Source organism: Cololabis saira, chromosome 22 (genome assembly GCF_033807715.1).
Source record: "Cololabis saira isolate AMF1-May2022 chromosome 22, fColSai1.1, whole genome shotgun sequence".
Taxonomy (NCBI): Eukaryota; Metazoa; Chordata; class Actinopteri; order Beloniformes; family Belonidae; genus Cololabis; species Cololabis saira.
This window is the reverse complement of record NC_084608.1, coordinates 37,296,018-37,317,116: the sequence shown is the minus strand read 5'-3', so window position 1 is coordinate 37,317,116 and position 21,099 is coordinate 37,296,018. Positions and strand designations below refer to the sequence as shown.

The 21,099-nt window shown below is 39.9% G+C and overlaps 2 protein-coding genes across 5 annotated transcripts in view; one reads left to right on the top strand and one right to left on the bottom strand.

Annotated features, from left to right (window-relative positions):
• Window positions 1-17,275, bottom strand: part of LOC133422909 (E3 ubiquitin-protein ligase HECW1) — a 56,953-nt gene extending 39,678 nt beyond the window's left edge. For 2 of the 3 annotated variants that reach the window (XM_061712939.1, XM_061712940.1), the window contains exons 1-8: window positions 17,146-17,275; window positions 13,666-13,978; window positions 11,756-11,863; window positions 11,555-11,649; window positions 3,727-3,805; window positions 1,930-2,099; window positions 1,393-1,535; window positions 1,211-1,305 (exon numbers count right to left, since the gene is read on the bottom strand). In XM_061712939.1, coding sequence (XP_061568923.1) covers window positions 1,211-1,305; window positions 1,393-1,535; window positions 1,930-2,099; window positions 3,727-3,805; window positions 11,555-11,649; window positions 11,756-11,863; window positions 13,666-13,978; window positions 17,146-17,175 — 1,033 coding nt within the window. In that variant the 5' untranslated portion in view covers window positions 17,176-17,275. Of the gene's footprint in view, window positions 1-1,210; window positions 1,306-1,392; window positions 1,536-1,929; window positions 2,100-3,726; window positions 3,806-11,554; window positions 11,650-11,755; window positions 11,864-13,665; window positions 13,979-14,643; window positions 14,702-17,145 lie in introns of all 3 variants that reach the window. The other variant, XM_061712941.1, reaches the window with a different exon arrangement.
• A 1,235-nt stretch (window positions 17,276-18,510) lies between these two features.
• steap2 (STEAP family member 2, metalloreductase) overlaps window positions 18,511-21,099 on the top strand; it is a 74,692-nt gene continuing 72,103 nt past the window's right edge. Inside the window, exons 1-2 of one of the 2 annotated variants that reach the window (XM_061713467.1) lie at window positions 18,511-18,563; window positions 20,042-20,521. In XM_061713467.1, the coding sequence (XP_061569451.1) occupies window positions 20,053-20,521 (469 nt within the window). In that variant the 5' untranslated portion in view covers window positions 18,511-18,563; window positions 20,042-20,052. Of the gene's footprint in view, window positions 18,564-19,978; window positions 20,522-21,099 lie in introns of those variants that run through there. The other variant, XM_061713466.1, reaches the window with a different exon arrangement.

Here is a 21,099-nt window from a genome sequence, read left to right as displayed (position 1 = left end):
ACTCAAAACCGAGTCCGATGACACCACCCACGACTCTCTATGTCAAACCATTCAAAGGTTATGCCAGAAAATAGGGACAACCAATCAGAAGAAGGGGCGGGGCTAATTTGCACCAATTAAGGTCAAGTACTCAAAACCGAGTCCGGAATCAGGAAATAAAGTCAGGTGGTGCCCCGTTTAGATTCATTCATTTAGATAATTCTAACTATCGTAATACAATTATTAATAACTGACATTAATGGTGCCCCGTGTGAGGCTTTAATGCACCAGCTTTGTGTCTGATCTGTGTAAAATAATCCATTCATTTTGATAAAAAAAAACATTTTTGTTATTTATTTCTAATTTTTTTTTTTTAATTAAATTAGCACCAGACACGTGGTGCCCCCGTTCTGATTGATTCATTTTGATAAGTCATCTTATGAATTAATTATTAACAATTATTGTAAGACAATTATTAATAATTTTCTAATAACTGAACCAGCACCTCCTTTGTTGCACAACAACAGATGTATTGATACCTTAGACAATAATAATAATAATAATAATAATAATAATAATAATAATAACAATAATAATAATAATAATGATGATAACGATGATAATAATGATAATAATATTAATAATAATAATAATGATACTAATAATAACAATAATAATAACAATAATAATGATAATAATAATGATAATAATAATAATAATAATAATAATAATAATAATAATAATAATGATAATAATAATGATAATAATAATAATAATAATAATAATAATAATAATAATAATAATAATAATTATTATTATAATAATTATAATAATAATAATAATAATAATAATAATAATAATAATAATAATAATAATAATAATGATAATAATAATAATAATAATAATAATAATAATAGATTTTATTTATAGAGCACTTTTCATTCAGTCCAATCTGTGAGCTACGAAGAAGCCACAGCTGCTATCTTAGCATGAAGAGCTACTAGCTACGGCCTCCTCCATTTTCCTGGAAGTGGCAGCCACGGACCCGGGTCATGTGACAGGAAGTGACACAGCAGAATCCACCTGATGGGGTCGTGTCCCTGCTGGAGCTACGTTAGCTAAACCTACCTGGGTGGACGTTAGCATCGTTAGCTAAACCTACCTGGGTGGATGTTAGCATCGTTAGCTAAACCTACCTGGGTGGATGGTTAGCATCGTTAGCTAAACCTACCTGAGTGGATCGTTAGCTCGAAGCGGAACAGCAACTGCCCGCAAACGTGATCCGTCGGAACTCTGCGACCCAGAGAGTAGCTGACCATGCGGTCCCTGGGGACAAAGAGACGAGGACGGTCAGTGGGCGGGACAGGATGACCCGCTACTGGCTAGCTAAGGACACGGCGGCGGGGCGTTTACCCGATAGCGTGCTTCTCCAGCAGCCGCTGCACCGGCACCGACAGCTTCCCCAGGAAACGCTTGATGATCGGGCGGCTCTTGGAGAACTTGTCCTTCACCTCGATCTCCAGGACGTCGGTGGGAAGAGACACGAAGTTGAACCTCTGAGGAGAAACAACGTTCAGCTTTTGGAGACCTTAAAATAAAAGTCAAAATGTCGAGAAAAAAGTCGAAATGTTGGATTGTTGAGAAAAAAGTTGATATGTTGAGAAAAAAGTGGGAATGTTGAGAAAAAAGACAAAAATTGCGTGAATAAAAACTTTTTTTCTCAACATTTCGACTTTTTTCTCAAAATTGTAATGTATCTCGATATTTCAACTTTTTTAGGCGTTTCTACCAGGGAATAGAAACAAGAGCGTCATCTGCGTATAGAATGACATTTGCATTAAACCTGGTGGAGGAACCAGGTTTATCTCTCTTTCTCAACATTTCAACATTATTTTCAACATTTCGACTGTTTTCCCGACATTTCTACTCATCCTTCCCCCCCCCTCGTACCTCAGACGGCCACCGGGGGTGCACCGTGTTGCCGGCCACCCCGGACCGGGTCTCCTGGCCGTGGTGCGGCAGCGACGGGAAGATGCTGTGTTTCCCCGGACGGACGGAGAGTTTCAGGTACGGATCCGGGTTGAAGAACATTCCCTTCTTCAGACCCACGGCCTGCAGGTCTGGAACAGGAGAAGAAGAACTGAACCAGGACCAGGACCAGGACCAGGACTAGAACCAGGACAAGTAGAGCTGGAACCAGGACCAGGACTAGAACCAGGACTAGAACTAGAACATGGACTAGAACTGGAACCAGGACTAGAACCAAGACCAGGACCAGGACTAGAACCAGGACCAGGACTAGTAGAACTGAAACCGGGACTAGAACTGAAACCAGGTGTTCCTCAAGGATCGATTCTGGGCCCGTTACTCTTTCTTATTTACATAAATGATCTATACATGGTATCATCTAAAGCAGGGGTGTCAAACTCATTTTTCTTGGCGGGCCGAATTTGAACAATTTTTATCTCGCGTTGCACGCTCAAAATAACAAAAACGGTGCGAAAAGTTTTTTTTCTAATTCTTTCTTTTTTACTATTGTTATCTAATCCAATATCAGTTTAGTTAATTTTAAAGGAAATATTCACTTTGTTTACACTCTAATTATGTAAAATATATTTCTTCAGGATCTTTTCTTGAAATTTCTCGTTTTTTTTTCAAATTATGTAAGATACTTTTAATATAATTTTACAAAGATAAACAGAAACAAGTATGTTTTTTTTATATTTTGCTTTTTTATAGGTTTCTTTGTGATTTAGAGATTTTTCCAGTACAATTAAGTGTATTTATTTTTAAAAATTGGCGCAGATATTTACTCCAGTGTGTCGAAAAAGTCAGCACTTCTTTTTTAACTGTTTTACTTTGTCACAATCCTCGTATTCAAAACTGAAATTCTCCCAATAAATATCTTCTATCATCTTTTTTAGCAGATATTTTTCCTGATAAAATATATAATAGTAGTCAGTTAATAAAAATAAACGACCGTCTACAAAGAAATAAAATCAGCAAATGCATTCTAGAAAACTAAAAAAATGTTGAAAACTGCTCTTTGTGGAATAACGATGGATTTGTAGAAGAAATATATTATCGAATATGCTGCGATTCATGGCAATTATTTATGCCTTCCTTTTTAGTAAATTAACATTTAGTTTTTTTGCGTTGGAAACTTCTCGCGGGCCGCACATTTGACACCCCTGATCTAAAGCATTTTTTATTCTGTTTGCAGACGACTCCATAATTTATAGTATTAGTTTATGGTCATGAACTAATATCTGAAATGAACATGGAATTGATCAAGTTTGACACCTGGTTCAAGGCCAACATATTATCACTTAATATAAAGAAAAGTTCTTTATTGGAACATCTTACCACCATAGTAGAGAATACTCGAGTACAAATACTTTCAAAACACAAATCACAACATTTTTACTAGCCCAAGTTAGTAAAGCTCAACCTTCATTTCCAGAACTTCTCTGCACTCCCTCATTAGATTCCTGTTTTTGTTTTCTAGCAATTTAGATTATTTTCCTTAGTTGTCCTGTGTTTTACATATTTCCGGAGATATTTTTTGTTTCACTAGAGGAGGAAACAGTTTTTCTGGTTCCTCCCGCACATTTTCTGATATATTGTATTTCTTTTTTATTTCCTTTTTTTCTACATACTCTTGGTCTGTACTTTTTAAATCTGTTGTATATTTTTATGTGCAAATAAACTAAACTAAACTAGAACCAGAACCCGGACTAGTCGTACCTGACAGGCAGAAGTTGACGAGTCTCCGGTTGTTCCTGTTGTTCAGGTTGATCTCAGGACTCACCAGCGGCTTCAGGACCTGAAACAAAAACCAGGAGTTAATATATAGTTGCAGGATCAACTCCTGTTTTATGACTAGGCTGTTTCCTCTAGTTGCAGGGTCAACTCCTGTTTTATGACTAGGCTGTTTCTCTAGTTGCAGGGTCAACTCCTGTTTTATGACTAGGCTGTTTCCTCTAGTTGCAGGGTCAACTCCTGTTTTATGACTAGGCTGTTTCCTCTAGTTCCAACTCCTGTTTTATGACTAGGCTGTTTCCTCTAGTTGCAGGGTCAACTCCTGTTTTATGACTAGGCTGTTTCCTCTAGTTGCAGGGTCAACTCCTGTTTTATGACTAGGCTGTTTTCTCTAGTCAACTCCTGTTTTATGACTAGGCTGTTTTCTCTAGTTGCAGGGTCAACTCCTGTTTTATGACTAGGCTGTTTTCTTTAGTTGCAGGGTCAACTCCTGTTTTATGACTAGGCTGTTTCCTCTAGTTCCAACTCCTGTTTTATGACTAGGCTGTTTCCTCTAGTTGCAGGGTCAACTCCTGTTTTATGACTAGGCTGTTTCCTCTAGTTGCAGGGTCAACTCCTGTTTTATGACTAGGCTGTTTTCTCTAGTCAACTCCTGTTTTATGACTAGGCTGTTTTCTCTAGTTGCAGGGTCAACTCCTGTTTTATGACTAGGCTGTTTCCTCTAGTTGCAGGGTCAACTCCTGTTTTATGACTAGGCTGTTTCCTCTAGTTACAGGGTCAACTCCTGTTTTATGACTAGGCTGTTTTCTCTAGTTGCACGGTCAACTCCTGTTTTATGACTAGGCTGTTTTCTCTAGTTGCAGGGTCAACTCCTGTTTTATGACTAGGTTGTTTCCTCTAGTTGCAGGGTCAACTCCTGTTTTATGACTAGGCTGTTTTCTTTAGTTGCAGGGTCAACTCCTGTTTTATGACTAGGCTGTTTCCTCTAGTTCCAACTCCTGTTTTATGACTAGGCTGTTTCCTCTAGTTCCAACTCCTGTTTTATGACTAGGCTGTTTCCTCTAGTTGCAGGGTCAACTCCTGTTTTATGACTAGGCTGTTTCCTCTAGTTGCAGGGTCAACTCCTGTTTTATGACTAGGCTGTTTCCTCTAGTTGCAGGGTCAACTCCTGTTTTATGACTAGGCTGTTTTCTCTAGTTGCAGGGTCAACTCCTGTTTTATGACTAGGCTGTTTCCTCTAGTTGCAGGGTCAACTCCTGTTTTATGACTAGGCTGTTTTCTCTAGTTACAGGGTCAACTCCTGTTTTATGACTAGGCTGTTTTCTCTAGTTGCAGGGTCAACTCCTGTTTTATGACTAGGCTGTTTTCTCTAGTTGCAGGGTCAACTCCTGTTTTATGACTAGGCTGTTTCCTCTAGTTGCAGGGTCAACTCCTGTTTTATGACTAGGCTGTTTCCTGTAGTTGCAGGGTCAACTCCTGTTTTATGACTAGGCTGTTTCCTCTAGTTGCAGGGTCAACTCCTGTTTTATGACTAGGCTGTTTCCTCTAGTTGCAGGGTCAACTCCTGTTTTATGACTAGGCTGTTTTCTCTAGTTACAGGGTCAACTCCTGTTTTATGACTAGGCTGTTTTCTCTAGTTGCAGGGTCAACTCCTGTTTTATGACTAGGCTGTTTTCTCTAGTTGCAGGGTCAACTCCTGTTTTATGACTAGGCTGTTTCCTGTAGTTGCAGGGTCAACTCCTGTTTTATGACTAGGCTGTTTCCTCTAGTTGCAGGGTCAACTCCTGTTTTATGACTAGGCTGTTTCCTCTAGTTACAGGGTCAACTCCTGTTTTATGACTAGGCTGTTTTCTCTAGTTGCAGGGTCAACTCCTGTTTTATGACTAGGCTGTTTTCTCTAGTTGCAGGGTCAACTCCTGTTTTATGACTAGGCTGTTTCCTGTAGTTGCAGGGTCAACTCCTGTTTTATGACTAGGCTGTTTCCTCTAGTTGCAGGGTCAACTCCTGTTTTATGACTAGGCTGTTTCCTGTAGTTGCAGGGTCAACTCCTGTTTTATGACTAGGCTGTTTCCTCTAGTTGCAGGGTCAACTCCTGTTTTATGACTAGGCTGTTTTCTCTAGTCAACTCCTGTTTTATGACTAGGCTGTTTTTTCTAGTCAACTCCTGTTTTATGACTAGGCTGTTTCCTCTAGTTGCAGGGTCAACTCCTGTTTTATGACTAGGCTGTTTCCTCTAGTCGAAAAGTCGAAATTTCGAGAATAAAGTCAAAATTTCGTGAATAAAGTCGAAATGTCGAAAAAAAAGTCAAAATGTCGAGATTAACGTTGAAATACAATTTAAAGAAAAAAGTCAAAATTTCGTGAATAAAGTCAAAATTTCGTGAATAAAGTCGAAATTTCGTGAATAATGTTGAAATACAATTTACAATATTGATTTGGGTTAGTGTTATTAAAACTGTTTTTTGAGCTGTTGCATGAATGATATGACTGTAGTTCTGCAACATATTGATACTAGTATTATATTGAGATTCAACAGCAAGTATTGCAGCTAATGATGCTGTAAGGACCAATCAGCTCCCAGAACTGGTCTCTCAGCACAATTGACCACATTTTTGCCACCAGAAGACAGGGGGGTAGGGAGCCCTCTTGCCCTGATGGAACATTTTTTTCTGGATATACAATGGATTCCTACAAATACTGGAAGCCTTTGTGTCTCAAAATTCTGTCCGTCGAGGACGTTGAAGATGCTTCATATTTGGATTTATGATAGCAGGATTTCTCCTGATTATCCTCATGATTGGAGGAGGGGGATTATCTGATGTATCGACAAACGCGTAAGTCGTCGGCAGCCGTCTTCGCTCTCTCAGAGCTGCCGGACGTGGCTGCAGGGTCAAGCAAAGTGATCAACGCTCTGACTTTTACGTGTTGGCAGCAGGGCCGTAAGCTGGATGTGATTCTTGAACAGAATCGTAGGCTGGCGGGGGTCTTTGAGCTCATTAACAAGATTGATAACAACCTGGAGAAGTTGGGAGCTCGGCTTGGCGGGAACTGATCACAAATTCGTCTGATTGGAGTCGCCATTGATGAACCAGAGACTGAAGGCAGACGGAAAATTACTGAGGCTGCCTGTTTTCAAAATAATTGTTGATTCTATAATTTTCCCTTGACAGAGCGGTCTGAGGCCGATCACTCCTGGTCACAATCTTCCTGGTGGAATGTAAACATGATGACTCTGCCCCCACTAACCCTCCCCTCTCCAGGAACACCTGTGGATCCCTGTTGCAGAACTGACAACATCAAGGACATTTGGCTGAGAGCAGCTCTGGGCGGAGGTTCACGGACGGACTCATCGCTTCACAGACACTTACTGATAAAACACACACAATTCCTCGGCTCCTCCCTCTTATCAGCCCCCCCCAAACACAGTCAACAGGTTTGAGAGCCGCGCCAATGGCTGCGGTGCTCACTTGGGGTACTGTGCCGGGATCCTCCCCCGCCCCTAGACAGCCTAAAGGCTATTCTATTTCTATTTAGAATGTAAGGACCAATCAGCTCCAGAATGGAAGGATCAATCAGCTCCAGAATGGAAGGACCAATCAGCTCCCAGAATGGAAGGACCAATCAGCTCCCAGAATGGAAGGATCAATCAGCTCCAGAATGTAAGGACCAATCAGAAATTTTGAGAAAAAAGTCGGAATTTCGAGAAAAAAGTCAAAATTTTGAGAAAAAAGTCGGAATTTTGAGAAAAAGTCGAAATTTTGAGAAAAAAGTCGGAATTTCGAGAAAAAGTTGAAATTTTGAGAAAAAAGTTGAAATTTTGAAAAAAAAGTCAAAATTTCGAGAAAAAAGTCGAAATGTCGAGAAAAAAGTCGAAATGTCGAGAAAAAAGTCAAAATTTCGAGAAAAAATTTGAAATGTTGAGAAAAAAGTCAAAATTTCGAGATAAAAAAGGAAAGGAAAAAGGAATAAAAAATAAAAAAAGGAAAAAAAGAATTACCAAACTCATCCAGGAGGAAACAGAGACGCAGGAAATCAGTTTTAGTTTTTAACACCGGACGGAGAACCGTTACCCCGTGGATCCGGTCCAGACTGGTCCTGCTGGTCCTGGTCCGGCTGGTCCTGCTGGTCCTGCTGGTCCTGCTGGAACCGGGACACATCAGTCCCAGCTGGAGACACAAGCCGTCCATCAACGTCTCCGTCAGGAACCAAGACCAGAGGATCCAAAACCAGAGGAACCAAAACCAGAACTGAAACCAGGACTAGTAGACCTGAGGAACTAAACCTGATCCAGATCCATCCCATCAACCGTTCGTCTCTGTCAGGAACATGAAACTCTCTCTGGATCCTCCTTCCATCGTCTGGGGTGGAAAACCACATGCGGTCCAAAGAGACCCAGGTATCGGACGGGACCGGACTCCTCCCTGGTCCTGGACCCCTCCCTGGTCCTGGACTCCTCCTCTTCCTGTCCAGGTTATTTTTAGTCCTTTGTCCTCTGAAAGGACGGATCAGGTTCTGGTTCCATCAGCGTTTTACAGTTTCCCAGTTTTCCAGGATCCAACAGCAGATGAAACTCAATCCACAGGAAGGACGAGAGGAAGGACAGACTGGACCAGACCGGTCACAACCTGTGTTGCTAGAATCTGTCGTTAATCTAAGAGTGACGTAGACGGGTGGCCACTACGTATGCGCAACTCATTGAGCAACGCTTCACTTCCGTGTCGCGATTAATTCCAACCTTTCCGTTTTTGTTGGTGAAAGTGATGGAGGAAAGGGGAGCAGACTTCGCCGTGTGACTCTCGGCTGCGTTTGTGGTGGCCGTGTGAAACACAGGGATCCACCGGGGACAGAATCGTCAGTAACCTGAGTCTCTGTGGGGTTTTTCTGCACCAACGAGGTGGGAGATGTTTCCATACAACACGGAGAAATGGGTGGAGAGAGTGGAGAGAGTGGACTAACCCTAACCCTTGGTTCAAAAAGTGATTTTTACACTGAATCTGAATGTTAATAAATTGTATTTCACTCTAAAAAAATTTAAAAAAAGAATCTGTCATTAGCACCTGTTGTTAGCAACGGTCATTAGCACTTGTTTTGTTGCACCTCTCCTTAGCACCTGTCATGTTGTTAGCATATATCATTAGCACCCATCATTAGTAATTGCCATCATCACCTGGTACTGCATATGTGGTTAGCATCTGTTAAAGCAGCACAACGTAACTTTCAGCTTTTCTGAGTTTGGCGGCATCTTTTGGACCAAAGCGGTAGTGCTTTACCAGAAAGAACACTACGTTTCCCATGAGCACCAGCGCGTACTGCTGGAAAACTCCTGTCCTGTCGCTGCATTTCTTTGATGAGAGAAGACGGGACGCTTTTCTGTTTCACCAAGTGAACAGACGGAACGCAAAAAAAAAGATGTTAAACTGCTGGAAAGGAACTGGAATTTACCGGGATACCTTAAACAAGGAAGCCAGGGAGCGGTATATGGAGAAAATAATGATTATTAACGGTTTGGATCCATATGAAATCCCTACTAAAGAATGGAGCTCCTGGTCGGAGCGCCACTCTTTAGAAGGATTTACTGCCGCAGTTCTGCACAACCACCATCTTACTACCTTGTTTAGGAGTGTTTGGCAGCTGCTTTGGTAAATGTTTGACTGGTTTCAATTAATTAGTATAATAGTACAACATACAGTACATGTTTTGTATTACTCTTACTTCTCTTTTCTTTTTTTTTGACTGCTATATTATGCTGAAGAGGCTCCGAGGCGTGAGCAATATTTTTGTTTTCCTCGTGAGATTATTTTTTTCTTCTGCAGCTACAAAAGTTAATATCTTTTCCTCAACAAACTAGTTTTATCTGCAGATTGGGGTTAATTTCACCGCAGAGAGCTGGCCAGCAACTGTGTTTAGCTGGAGAAGTGGGGAATAAAACCCTGCGTTTAGCTGGAGAAGTGGGGAATAAAACCCTGCGTTTAGCTGACGAAGTGGGGAATAAAACCCTGCGTTTAGCTGACGAAGTGGGGAATAAAACCCTGCGTTTAGCTGGAGAAGTGGGAATAAAACCCTGCGTTTAGCTGGAGAAGTGGGAATAAAACCCTGCGTTTAGCTGGAGAAGTGGGAATAAAACCCTGCGTTTAGCTGGAGAAGTGGGAATAAAACCCTGCGTTTAGCTGACGAAGTGGGGAATAAAACCCTGCGTTTACCTGACGAAGTGGGGAATAAAACCCTGCGTTTAGCTGACGAAGTGGGGAATAAAACCCTGCGTTTAGCTGACGAAGTGGGGAATAAAACCCTGCGTTTACCTGGAGAAGTGGGGAATAAAACCCTGCGTTTACCTGGAGAAGTGGGGAATAAAACCCTGCGTTTAGCTGACGAAGTGGGGAATAAAACCCTGCGTTTAGCTGACGAAGTGGGGAATAAAACCCTGCGTTTAGCTGACGAAGTGGGGAATAAAACCCTGCGTTTACCTGGAGAAGTGGGGAATAAAACCCTGCGTTTACCTGGAGAAGTGGGGAATAAAACCCTGCGTTTACCTGGAGAAGTGGGGAATAAAACCCTGCGTTTACCTGGAGAAGTGGGGAATAAAACCCTGCGTTTACCTGGAGAAGTGGGGAATAAAACCCTGCGTTTAGCTGGAGAAGTGGGGAATAAAACCCGTGTTTTGATCCGACCCCGGTCTGTGTGAGTGTTTGTGGTTTACTGTGGAAGGTTATGTTGGTCGTTACAGCCGCGATCCAAGCGAGCCGACGACTCTTTCACTCTTTTACTCTGTTATATCAGATACTTGGCCTCCGTGGTTCTGCCTCCGAGTAGGAAACCGGTGAAAAGTTAAACCATTAGGATCTTTTCCCCACGTCTGTTGTGTGGAGCTGCTGCAGCTACAACAGCAACGGGTTACCATGGTTACAGAATAACCACAACGCAGCAACGGGTTACCATGGTTACAGAATAACCACAACGCAGCAACGGTTACCATGGTTACAGAATAACCACAACGCAGCAACGGGTTACCAGCTTCTGCTGAGCTCTGAGCTCCAAGCCCCGCCCATTTTCGTCTCGACTGCGAATCGGGAAGGAGGGGGAAGTGACGTATGCCGTAAAGCAGTCAAAGTCGTAACGATTTGTAGTTTTTTAGTGTGGCAGGGTTCCTACCATGCTCCTCAAAGTTACATAGTGCCAGTGAAGGCGATACAGACCCCTCAGACCATGACAGAGGTTCATTAAACCTGTTGGAAGTTGATGTTCCATCACAATGACTCTGGAAATATGATATTAACGTGGAAAAGTTACGTAGTGCTGCTTTAAATTGAAAGAGATCCAGAATAATTAACATTAAGTTATTGAGAGTAAAGTAAAAGAACTCAGAAGCTTCTCCACTACATAAATTATAATAATAATTTATTCTAATTTATTATTTAATTCAATTCAATTCAATTCAATTCAATTCATATTTATTTATATAGCGTCTAATACAACAAAAGTTGTCTCTAGACGCTTTCCAGAGACCCAGAACATGGTAATAATATTTATATTATTCCTAGGTAGTGTAGTATGTGGTCAGTTGTACTAAACTGCAGTACGCTAACATAATAACTTAGTGGGCATGTAGCATGTTAGCAAGTACAAGCTAACTAACTTAGCATTCTGTAACTAAGCTAGTTAGCATGTAGCAAGTACAAGCTAACTAACCTAGTTATCTGTAAGAAAGTAAACCACATAAGTCAAGTCGGTAACCGGGACTAGTCTGGACCGGACCGACCCAGGTGTTGCTAGCATGCTAGCGGCAGGTGAAGTTAGCATGCTAACAGCTACTTACGGGCACATTGCTCCTCCTGACGGTGACGCTAGGCGTCGTAGCCCTCAGGGCCCCGGTGACGCCGTGGTAGTACCTGAAGCAGACCCGGGTCTCCACTAGGGGGCGACACACAGCACTTAGCAACACTTAGCAACACTTAGCAACACTTGGCTGTTATCTGACGCTGATAAGCGCTAGCGAGCAGCTAGCTGGTGTACCAACCGTCGGTCAGGTTGCAGCTGGACTCGATCTTCCACACGATCTGGCCCGTCTGGGACCCGTTGATGCCGCGGTTCTTGTAGTCCAAGAAGTTCTCGGACCGAGGCTCGTCTGGGGACACAGGTTTGATTCTGGTTTATTTTCCCCAAATTCTGTTTTAATTTTCCACAAATTCCATTTTATTTTTCCCCAAATTCTGTTTCATTTTTCCCCAAATTCTTTTTCATTTTTCTCCAAATTCCGTTTTAATTTTTTCTAAAATTCTGTTTAAATTTTTCCCCAAATTCTTTTTAATTTTTCTCCAAATTCCGTTTTCATTTTTCCACAAATTCCATTTTATTTTTCCCCAAATTCTGTTTCATTTTTCCCCAAATTCTTTTTCATTTTTCTCCAAATTCCGTTTTAATTTTTTCCCAAATTCCGTTTTAATTTTTTCTCAAATTCTGTTTTAATTTTTCCTCAAATTACGTTTAATTTTTTCTCAAATTCTGTTTTAATTTTTCCCCAAATTCCATTTTATTTTTCCCCAAATTCTTTTTCATTTTTATCCAAATTCCGTTTTAATTTTCCCCAATTCCATTAAATGTTTCCCTGCTGTTAGCATGTGTCTTAGCAAATTATAAGAATCAATTACCAGTGTCTGTTATTATGATCTCTCGTTAGCGTCTGTTGTTAGCATATATCGTTAGCGTCTGTTGTTATCATCTGTTGTTATCATCTGTAGTTAGCCTATTTCACCAGCCTGTGTTGCTAGAATCTGTCGTTAGCGCCTCCTCTTAGCAACGTCATTAGCACTTGTTTTTTTGCACCTCTCCTTAGTACTCCTCATATTGTTAGCATATATCGTTAGCGTCTGTTGTTATCATCTGTTGTTATCATCTGTAGTTAGCCTATTTCACCAACCTGTGTTGCTAGAATCTGTCAAGTACGAGCTAACTAAATTCGTGACATGCTACCTAACTGAACTCGTACGTGTGAACTTTCTATGTTGGCATGGTGGCTACCGCTACTCACCGACTCGGTGATGTCCACCGACTCCCTATGTTAGTTGGTCCGGGGAGCCAGAGACATCTAGTAAATGGACTTATTTTCATAAAGCGCCTTTCTACAAAGAAATATACGTTTTACGTCTCATTTATTCATTCACACACGCACTTTTTTCCTCTTTTTTTTTCTATTTTTTCTTAATTTTTTCTCTTTTTTGTCTTTTTTTCTCTTTTTTCCTCCTTTTTTCCTCTTTTTTTCCTCTTTTTTTCTCTTTTTTTCCTCTTTTTTCTTAATTTTTTCTCTTTTTTGTCTTTTTTTCTCTTTTTTCCTCTTTTTTCTCTCTTTTTTTTCTCTTTTTTCCTCTTTTTTTCTCTTTTTTTCTCTTTTTTCCTCTTTTTTTCCTCTTTTTTTCCTCTTTTTTTCTCTTTTTTTCCTCTTTTCTCCTCACTTTTTCCTCTTTTTTCCTCACTTTTTCCCCTTTTTTCCTCACTTTTTCCTCTTTTTTTCTCTTTTTTTCTCTTTTTCATGGATCAGGCTCATGCTAATGGAGAGGATCATAGACATTTATACGTATCCTCCCCATGGAGCTGCTGATACGTCAACGTCGTCGCCATATTGGATGTTCAAGACTGCGCTGTAACTACTTATTACTATAAGTAAATTGACTTATTTTCATAAAGCACCTTTCTACAAAGAAATGTATGTTTTACATCTCATTTATTCATTCACACATGCACTTTTTTCCTCTTTTTTTCTCTTTTTTCCTTTTTAAATTTTTTTTCCCTATTTTTTTCCTATTTTTTCCTTATTTTTTCTGCTTTTTTAAATATTTTTTCCTCTTTTTTTTCTTTGTTCCATCTGTCCTCTTTGTTCCTCTTTTTTTCATCTTTTTTTTCCTCTTTTTTCCTTATTTTCATGCTACTCACCGACGCGGTACATCCCGATCCAGTCTCCGGCGTCCACGTCCTCCTTGACGTCCCAGCTGATCAGCAGCTGCTCCGATTGGCCGACGGTGTAGTGGGCGGAGCTAACGGCTAGCGTGGAGCGCCCGTCGGGCGACACCAGGTCGGTGTCGCTGCTGCAGCGCGGCGCTAGCGGCGATGCTAGGTCCAGGCCGTTGACGGCGAAGCTATCGGGGCCGTAGCTGTGACGCGCCGCCGCGTCCTTGTAGCGCTGGCGGTTCTGGCGCGTCGGCGACGCCATGGAGGCCAAAGTCACGACCCGGTTCTGGTACAAGTTCTGAAGAAACACGGAGAGAGAACGGGGTTGTTGTTAGCATCTATAGTTAGCATTTGTTGTTAGCATCTATCGTTAGCATCTGCTGTTAGCATCTATCAATAGCATCTGTAGTTAGCATCTATCATTAGCATCTGTTGTTAGCATCTTTAGTTAGCATCTTTCACCAGCCTTTGTTACTAGAATCTGTCGGTAGCCCCTGTTGTTAGCAAATTATTAGAATCAATGACCCGTGTCTGTTGTTAGCATCTATTGTTAGCATCTTTTGTTAGCATCTATCGTTAGCATCTATCGTTAGCATCTTTTGTTACCATATATCGTTAGCATCTTTTGTTAGCATCTATCGTTAGCATCTTTTGCTACAGTTCTGCAGAAACGACAGGGTTGACGGTTCGACGCTCAGAGTGTTTATATTAGATTTTTATATTATATTATTATATTTATATTTAGAGCAACTTTTCCTAAAAGTTGAAAAGATGTTTTAAAGAGTTTTAAAGTGTTAAAAGTCGTTTGTTTTTAGGAAAGAAAACTTAAGTTTGCTACATTTGTTTCTGATTTCAGAAAAAACATCATGTAACCGTGACCAATGGTGGAGACGAGCTACATGGAGGGGCGTGACGGGGTGGGCGACATAGAGGGGGGGGGTGTGGGTGGGCGGGGCCACTGACCTTCAAACTACAGAGATGCATCAGCATTTTGACCAATCAGCCCAAAGCAGAGCAGAACCTGAAGGGAGGGGGCGGTGACACGGGAACACAAAAAAACAAAGCAGAGGCAGTTAGCGTGGTGCTAACGGTCATGCTAAATCTGTGTCGGGTAAAAACACCAATAACAGACAAGGACAAGCAGAACTAACACGGACGGCAAATTATTTTTAATTTTCCCCCAAATTCCGTTTTATTTTTCTCCAAATTCTGTTTTATTTTTTCCCAAATTCCATTTTATTTTTCCACAAATTCTGTTTTATTCTTCCACAAATTCTGTTTTATTTTCCCCCAAATTCTGTTTTATTTTCCCCCAAATTCTGTTTTATTTTCCCCCAAATTCGTGACCACACGGACAGTTAGCGTGGTGCTAACGGTCATGCTAAAACTGTGTCGGGGAAAAACAGGAATAACAGACAAGGACAAGCAGAAACACGGACATGACGGCAAATTAACTGGAAATGGACGACTGTAACAACAAAACAACGACCATTTCCGCCTAAAAACAAGCTCATCTGCAAATAAACTGACTTTTGGATCAGTTAACACAGAGAGTCCTGGTACAGAGCCCGGGGGAACTCCTCAGTTAGCACTACAGTGGCCACGGTTACAGGAGGTTTTTTAAATCGGAATTAATTATTCTGAATTAAATAATTCAGAATTAAACTATTTTCCTTCCTTGTTTTAATTAATTAATTTATTTTTTTCAATGTATTTATTTATTTTTAATTAATTCATTTAATTTTTAAATGTATTTTTTTACTTTATTTATTTATTTATTTACTTATTTATTTTCTGAATAAGTATACAGGACTGTCTCAGAAATTAGAATATTGTGATAAAGTCCTTTATTTTCTGTAATGCAAAACTGTCATACATTCTGGATTCATTACAAATCAACTGAAATATTGCAAGCCTTTTATTATTTTAATATTGCTGATCATGGTTTACAGCTTAAGAAAACTCAAATATCCTATCTCAAAAAATTTGAATATTCTGGGAATCTTAATCTTATCCTGTTTTATCTTTTATCTCTTATTTTTTGTGTCTGGCCTCATTGTTAACGAGCCGCCATGTTGTTTCTGTCGTTTTCTGTATTTGTCTGTTTTTGAAAATAAAAAATGTTGATCACAAAAAAAAAGTGGTTTCCAGTCTCGGTGCCACAAACACTTCTATACAAAACACTCTGAAAACATCACTTCTTCACTTCTAATTTCGTGTTTACAAGAGATTTACTGGTTGATTATTAAATCAGAGCAGCATGTTGTGCTTTTATCTGGAATTTAAGAGGATTTTGATGGGAATCCCCACACAAAGAGAAATAAATACAAGACTCCATGCAACAATAGGGAAATTATAGATTACATCTCCCCTATGAAAAAATATGAACATTTTACAACTAAAAACTTGAGGGACATTATCAGTTTGTTATCCTGGCTGTAATTCGGCGTATTTTTAACAGCTCATAATGACGTGTTTTAGCCCGTAATCAACTCATTTGTGTCTTAAACAGACGGAAGCGAGGATACGCGTCCGGACAAGACTCCGTAGCGCAAAAGAACAATTTAAGGATTAGTTCTTCGTTCTTAGAAAATCTTACGCTTTCACGTGTGACTTGAAGTGCAGATGAAACCAGTTGTATCATTAGTTTGATTCGTCGTGAGTCTTAGAGCTGAGAACGACTCATATTTCTCCAAAAATAACAAAAAGCGGGGAGATGTAGCGGGGTTCTCCACAGCGCCGTTTAGAGAATACATGAATATCGGCCATTTCTTTTCAAACTGGATCATTTTACATTCAAACTTGAGGCAGATACACGGGTTTTATCAGTTATTTGATTCGGCGCGTGTCTAAAGCCTCACAGCGGCTAGTTTCTAGGGTTTTGTTGCGTGGATGTGTCGCGGCCAGAATCAGCATCCTCCCAGCATCAGCATCCAGCCTCCGCAGCCTCCGCGGCCGCGGAGTTTTGTTGTTGTTTTTGAAGAAATATGAGTCATTCTCAGCTCTAAGACTCACGACGAATCAAACTAATGATAAAACTGGTTTTAATCTGCACTTCAAGTGACCAGTGAAACCGTAAGATTTGCTAAGAAACAAGTATTAATCTTTAAATTCCTCTTTTGCGCTATGGAGTATTGTGCGGATGCGTATCCTCGCTTCCGTCTAGGACACAAATGAGTTGATTACGGGCTAAAACACGCCATTATGAGCTCTTATAAATACGCCGAATTACTGCCAGGATATCAAACTGATTATATAGCTCAAGTTTCTGGTAGTAAAATGTTCCTATTCTTTCAGACGGGAGATGTAATCTATAATTTCCCTATTGTTGCATGGAGTCTTGTACGCATGCGCAGGGAGGATGATGGAGGGATGCGGGGAGGATGATGGAGGGATGATGGAGGGATGATGGAAGGATGCTGATGCTGGGCAGCTGCATCAACAGCAACAATGGGGTCCACCTACCTGGGCCAGGATCACCTGGCGATGGATCATCCTCCTCCTGCCGGGGATGGAAGCTCGAACCCGGGGTTAAAATCAGGGTAAAGGACGGAAGGGAAGCTGAGGATCCGGAGCTTCATCCGCTCCGTCTCCGTCTCCTTTTAAATAAATCTTTATTGACAAGGATTACAATATACAGTATAAAGATCACAACAGTTTACAGGTGGAACAGAAGGACGGAGTAGTAGGGCCAAACTAAGACAAAAAAAACATTGGAAATTACGAGAATAAAGTCGGAATATAATGAGAATAAAGTCGTAAAATTACTAGAATAAAGTCGTAAAATTACGAGTATAAAGTCGTAATTTATGAGAACAAAGTCGTAAAATTACGAGTATAAAGTTGTAAAATTACTAGAATAAAGTTGTAATATTACAAGAATAAAGTCGTAATATTATGAGTATAACGTCATAATGTTATGAGAATAAAGTCGTAATATTACTAGAATAAAGTCGTAATATTACTAGAATAAAGTCGTAATATTACGAGTATAAAGTTGTAAAATTACTAGAATAAAGTCGTAATATTATGAGAATAAAGTCGTAATATTATGAGAATAAAGTCGTAATATTATGAGAATAAAGTCGTAATATTATGAGAATAAAGTCGTAATATTACGAGTATAAAGTTGTAAAATTACTAGAATAAAGTCATAATATTACAAGAATACAGTCGTAATATTATGAGAATAAAGTCATAATGTTATGAGAATAATCCATATTTGGATAAATAGATTGATTATTTACGTTTTTACTTCTAAATTCAATTTGATTTAATAGAAACGGGATTTGGGTTTGAGTGAAAGTTGAATTTAGAATAACTGTGTCATTTTGTTTTTCTAAAAATAAGAGTTATCTAAAAGATAAGTTTAATGTCTTATTATTATTAATTATTATAATCATTATTGTTATTATTATCATTATTATTGTTGTTTTTTGTTATATTATTATAAGTATTTTGTTATTATTATATTCTTATTATATTGTTATGATGATAATGATGAGGATTATTATTGTTGTTATATTATTATTATTATTATTATTATTATTATTATTATTATTATTATGTGACTGATGTTTCATCATCTGGAAGAAGCTGTGAAATGTTGCGTTCAGGGACTCCGGGTCAAAAATCCGTCATCTTTTTCTGATTTTTTAACTTGATAAAAACAGAGCTGGTTCTTCAGAGATGTTTGTTACTTTCAGTTAATATTCATATCGGTGTTTGTTAGTTTGGTGTTTGTGTTGCTGCAGCTGCAACAAACAGATATAATATAATAAAATCCTCCTGCGGGTCTGAGTCTCCCATCACCGACTCTCTCCGGGTCCCTGAAGGCACCGCGGAGCAGCGGAGCGCGTTCACGTGAAGAGCTGGTTCTGCAGGTGAGTTCTGGTTCTGGTTCTGGTATCAGACCCGGTCCAGGTCCAGGTCCAGGTCCCGGTACCGGACTGTGACCTCTGGTACCGGCCTTAGCGGTTTTAGCTGCTACAGGTGCGCAGATCCGAGCTGCGCATGCGCCGACTCGTCCTTCACGGGCACGCTGCCTCCGCGGACACGCGCCGGTCCTGGTTCTGGTCCAGGTTCTGGTTCTGGTCTTGTGTTGACGTGTGTGTGTGTGTGTGTGTGTGTGTGTGTGTGTGTGTGTGTGTGTGTGTGTGTGTGTGTGTGTGTGTGTGTGTGTGTGTGTGTGTGTGTGTGTGTGTGTGTGTGTGTGTGTGTATATCTGACGTCATCACCTGTCTTTATTGTGCATCATCCACCTGTCAATCATCCATCCTTCCATCTCCCCCTGTGGTTCTGGTTCTGGTCCAGCTGGGACCAGAACCAGACACGAAATCATTAATTAAATGTGTCATTAATTAATTAAATACTGAAATAATTAATTAAATACTGAAAAAATGTAATATATTTTTTTACTTAAAATGAATTGCATTTTAATTAATTAATTACATATTTAATTCCAATTTTAATTAATTAATGACACATTTAATTAATTATATATTTAATTCGCATTTTAATTAATTAATGATATATATTAATTAATTAATGATATATTTAATTCCCATTTTAATTAATTAATTAAAATAATTAATAATAATAATAATTAATAAATTATTTATTTATTTAATTTTGGCACTAAAAATCATCCTTAAAAATTAATTACACATTTAATTAATGACATAATTAATGAATGAATTATATATTTAATTCCCATTTTAATTAATTAATGACACATTTAATTAATTAATTATATATTTAATTAACATTTAAATTAATTAATGATATATTTCATTCCCATTTGAATTAATTATTGAAACATTTAATTAATGATATATTTAATTCCCATTTGAATTAATTAATGAAGCATTTAATTAATGATATATGTCATTCCCATTTGAATTAATTAATGCAACATTTAATTAATTAATGATATATTTAATTCCCATTTGAATTAATTAATGCAACATTTAATTAATTAATGATATATTTCATTCCCATTTGAATTAATTAATGCAACATTTAATTAATTAATGATATATTTAATTCCCATTTGAATTAATTAATGCAACATTTAATTAATTAATGATATATTTAATTCCCATTTGCATTAATTAATGAAACATTTAATTAATGATATATTTCATTCCCATTTGAATTAATTAATGCAACATTTAATTAATTAATTCATTCATTAATTTTGGCACTAAAAATCCTCCTCTTACTCTTACAGTGTGTAAAGTTAAAATATAAAGATACTTAATTAATTCCTAAGGCAACGGAGTCGCGGCAACGGCATTGCGGCAACGCGGCAACGGCGTCACATAAAGACCCGGTAACTCGTCTCTCCCTCCGTCTCCAGGTCCAGGAAGGATGGACTCCATCTCCCTGATGGGCCGGAGCCCCGTGTTCCTCACCAGCTCCTCCCAGCACCAGAACCAGAACCAGAACCAGAACCTGAACCTGGACCAGACCAGGAACCAGGACCTGGTCCAGACCAGGAACCAGGACCTGGTCCAGACCCAGACCTGCTCCAGGAACCAGGACCTGGTCCAGACCCAGACCTGCTCCCGGACCCAGGACCCGGTCCCGGTCCCGGCCCGGCCCCCCGTGGCGGTCCTGGGTTCCGGGGACTTCTCCCGGTCCCTAGCGCTGCGTCTGCTGCGCTGCGGCTTCAGCGTGGTGGTGGGCAGCCGCCGGCCCCAGCTAGCCGCTAGCGGCTTCCCCCACGTGGTGGACGTGACGCGGCACCAGGACGCCGTGGCTAAAGCTAACGTGGTGTTCCTGGGGATCCGCCGCGAGCACTACGGCTTCCTGTGGGACCTCAGGCACCTGCTGGCAGGTAGGTAGCAGCTACGCTAGCTAGCATACACCTGCGGGCAGGTAGGTAGCAGCTACGCTAGCTAGCATACACCTGCGGGCAGGTAGGTAGCAGCTACGCTAGCTAACATACACCTGCGGGCAGGTAGGTAGCAGCTACGCTAGCTAACATACACCTGCTGGCAGGTAGGTAGCAGCTACGCTAGCTAACATACACCCACTTTGCCAAAAAAAAAAAAAAAATGCGAAAATTCGGACGCTTATTGCTCGGCCAAACTTTATCGTAGAGACATCGCTCAAATTTACAACACTCGGCCCGATTGGCACTAAAGGATCGTAAAACATAATTATGCAACTTATTACGGTTTTTGCGATATTTAACTTTAGATTAAAAAAAAAATGTCAATTTTATTTTGGACGCTTGTTGCTAGGCAACGGTTTATCGTACAGACATCATTACAACATTGACAAACCCGGGACGCGTTTTACTACAACATATTTTAGTCTCATCATGCTAGTTATTACGCTTTTTGAGATATTTAATAATGGTAATTTTGATGCTAACGGAAATTTGGACGCTTGTTGCTCGGCAACAAGATA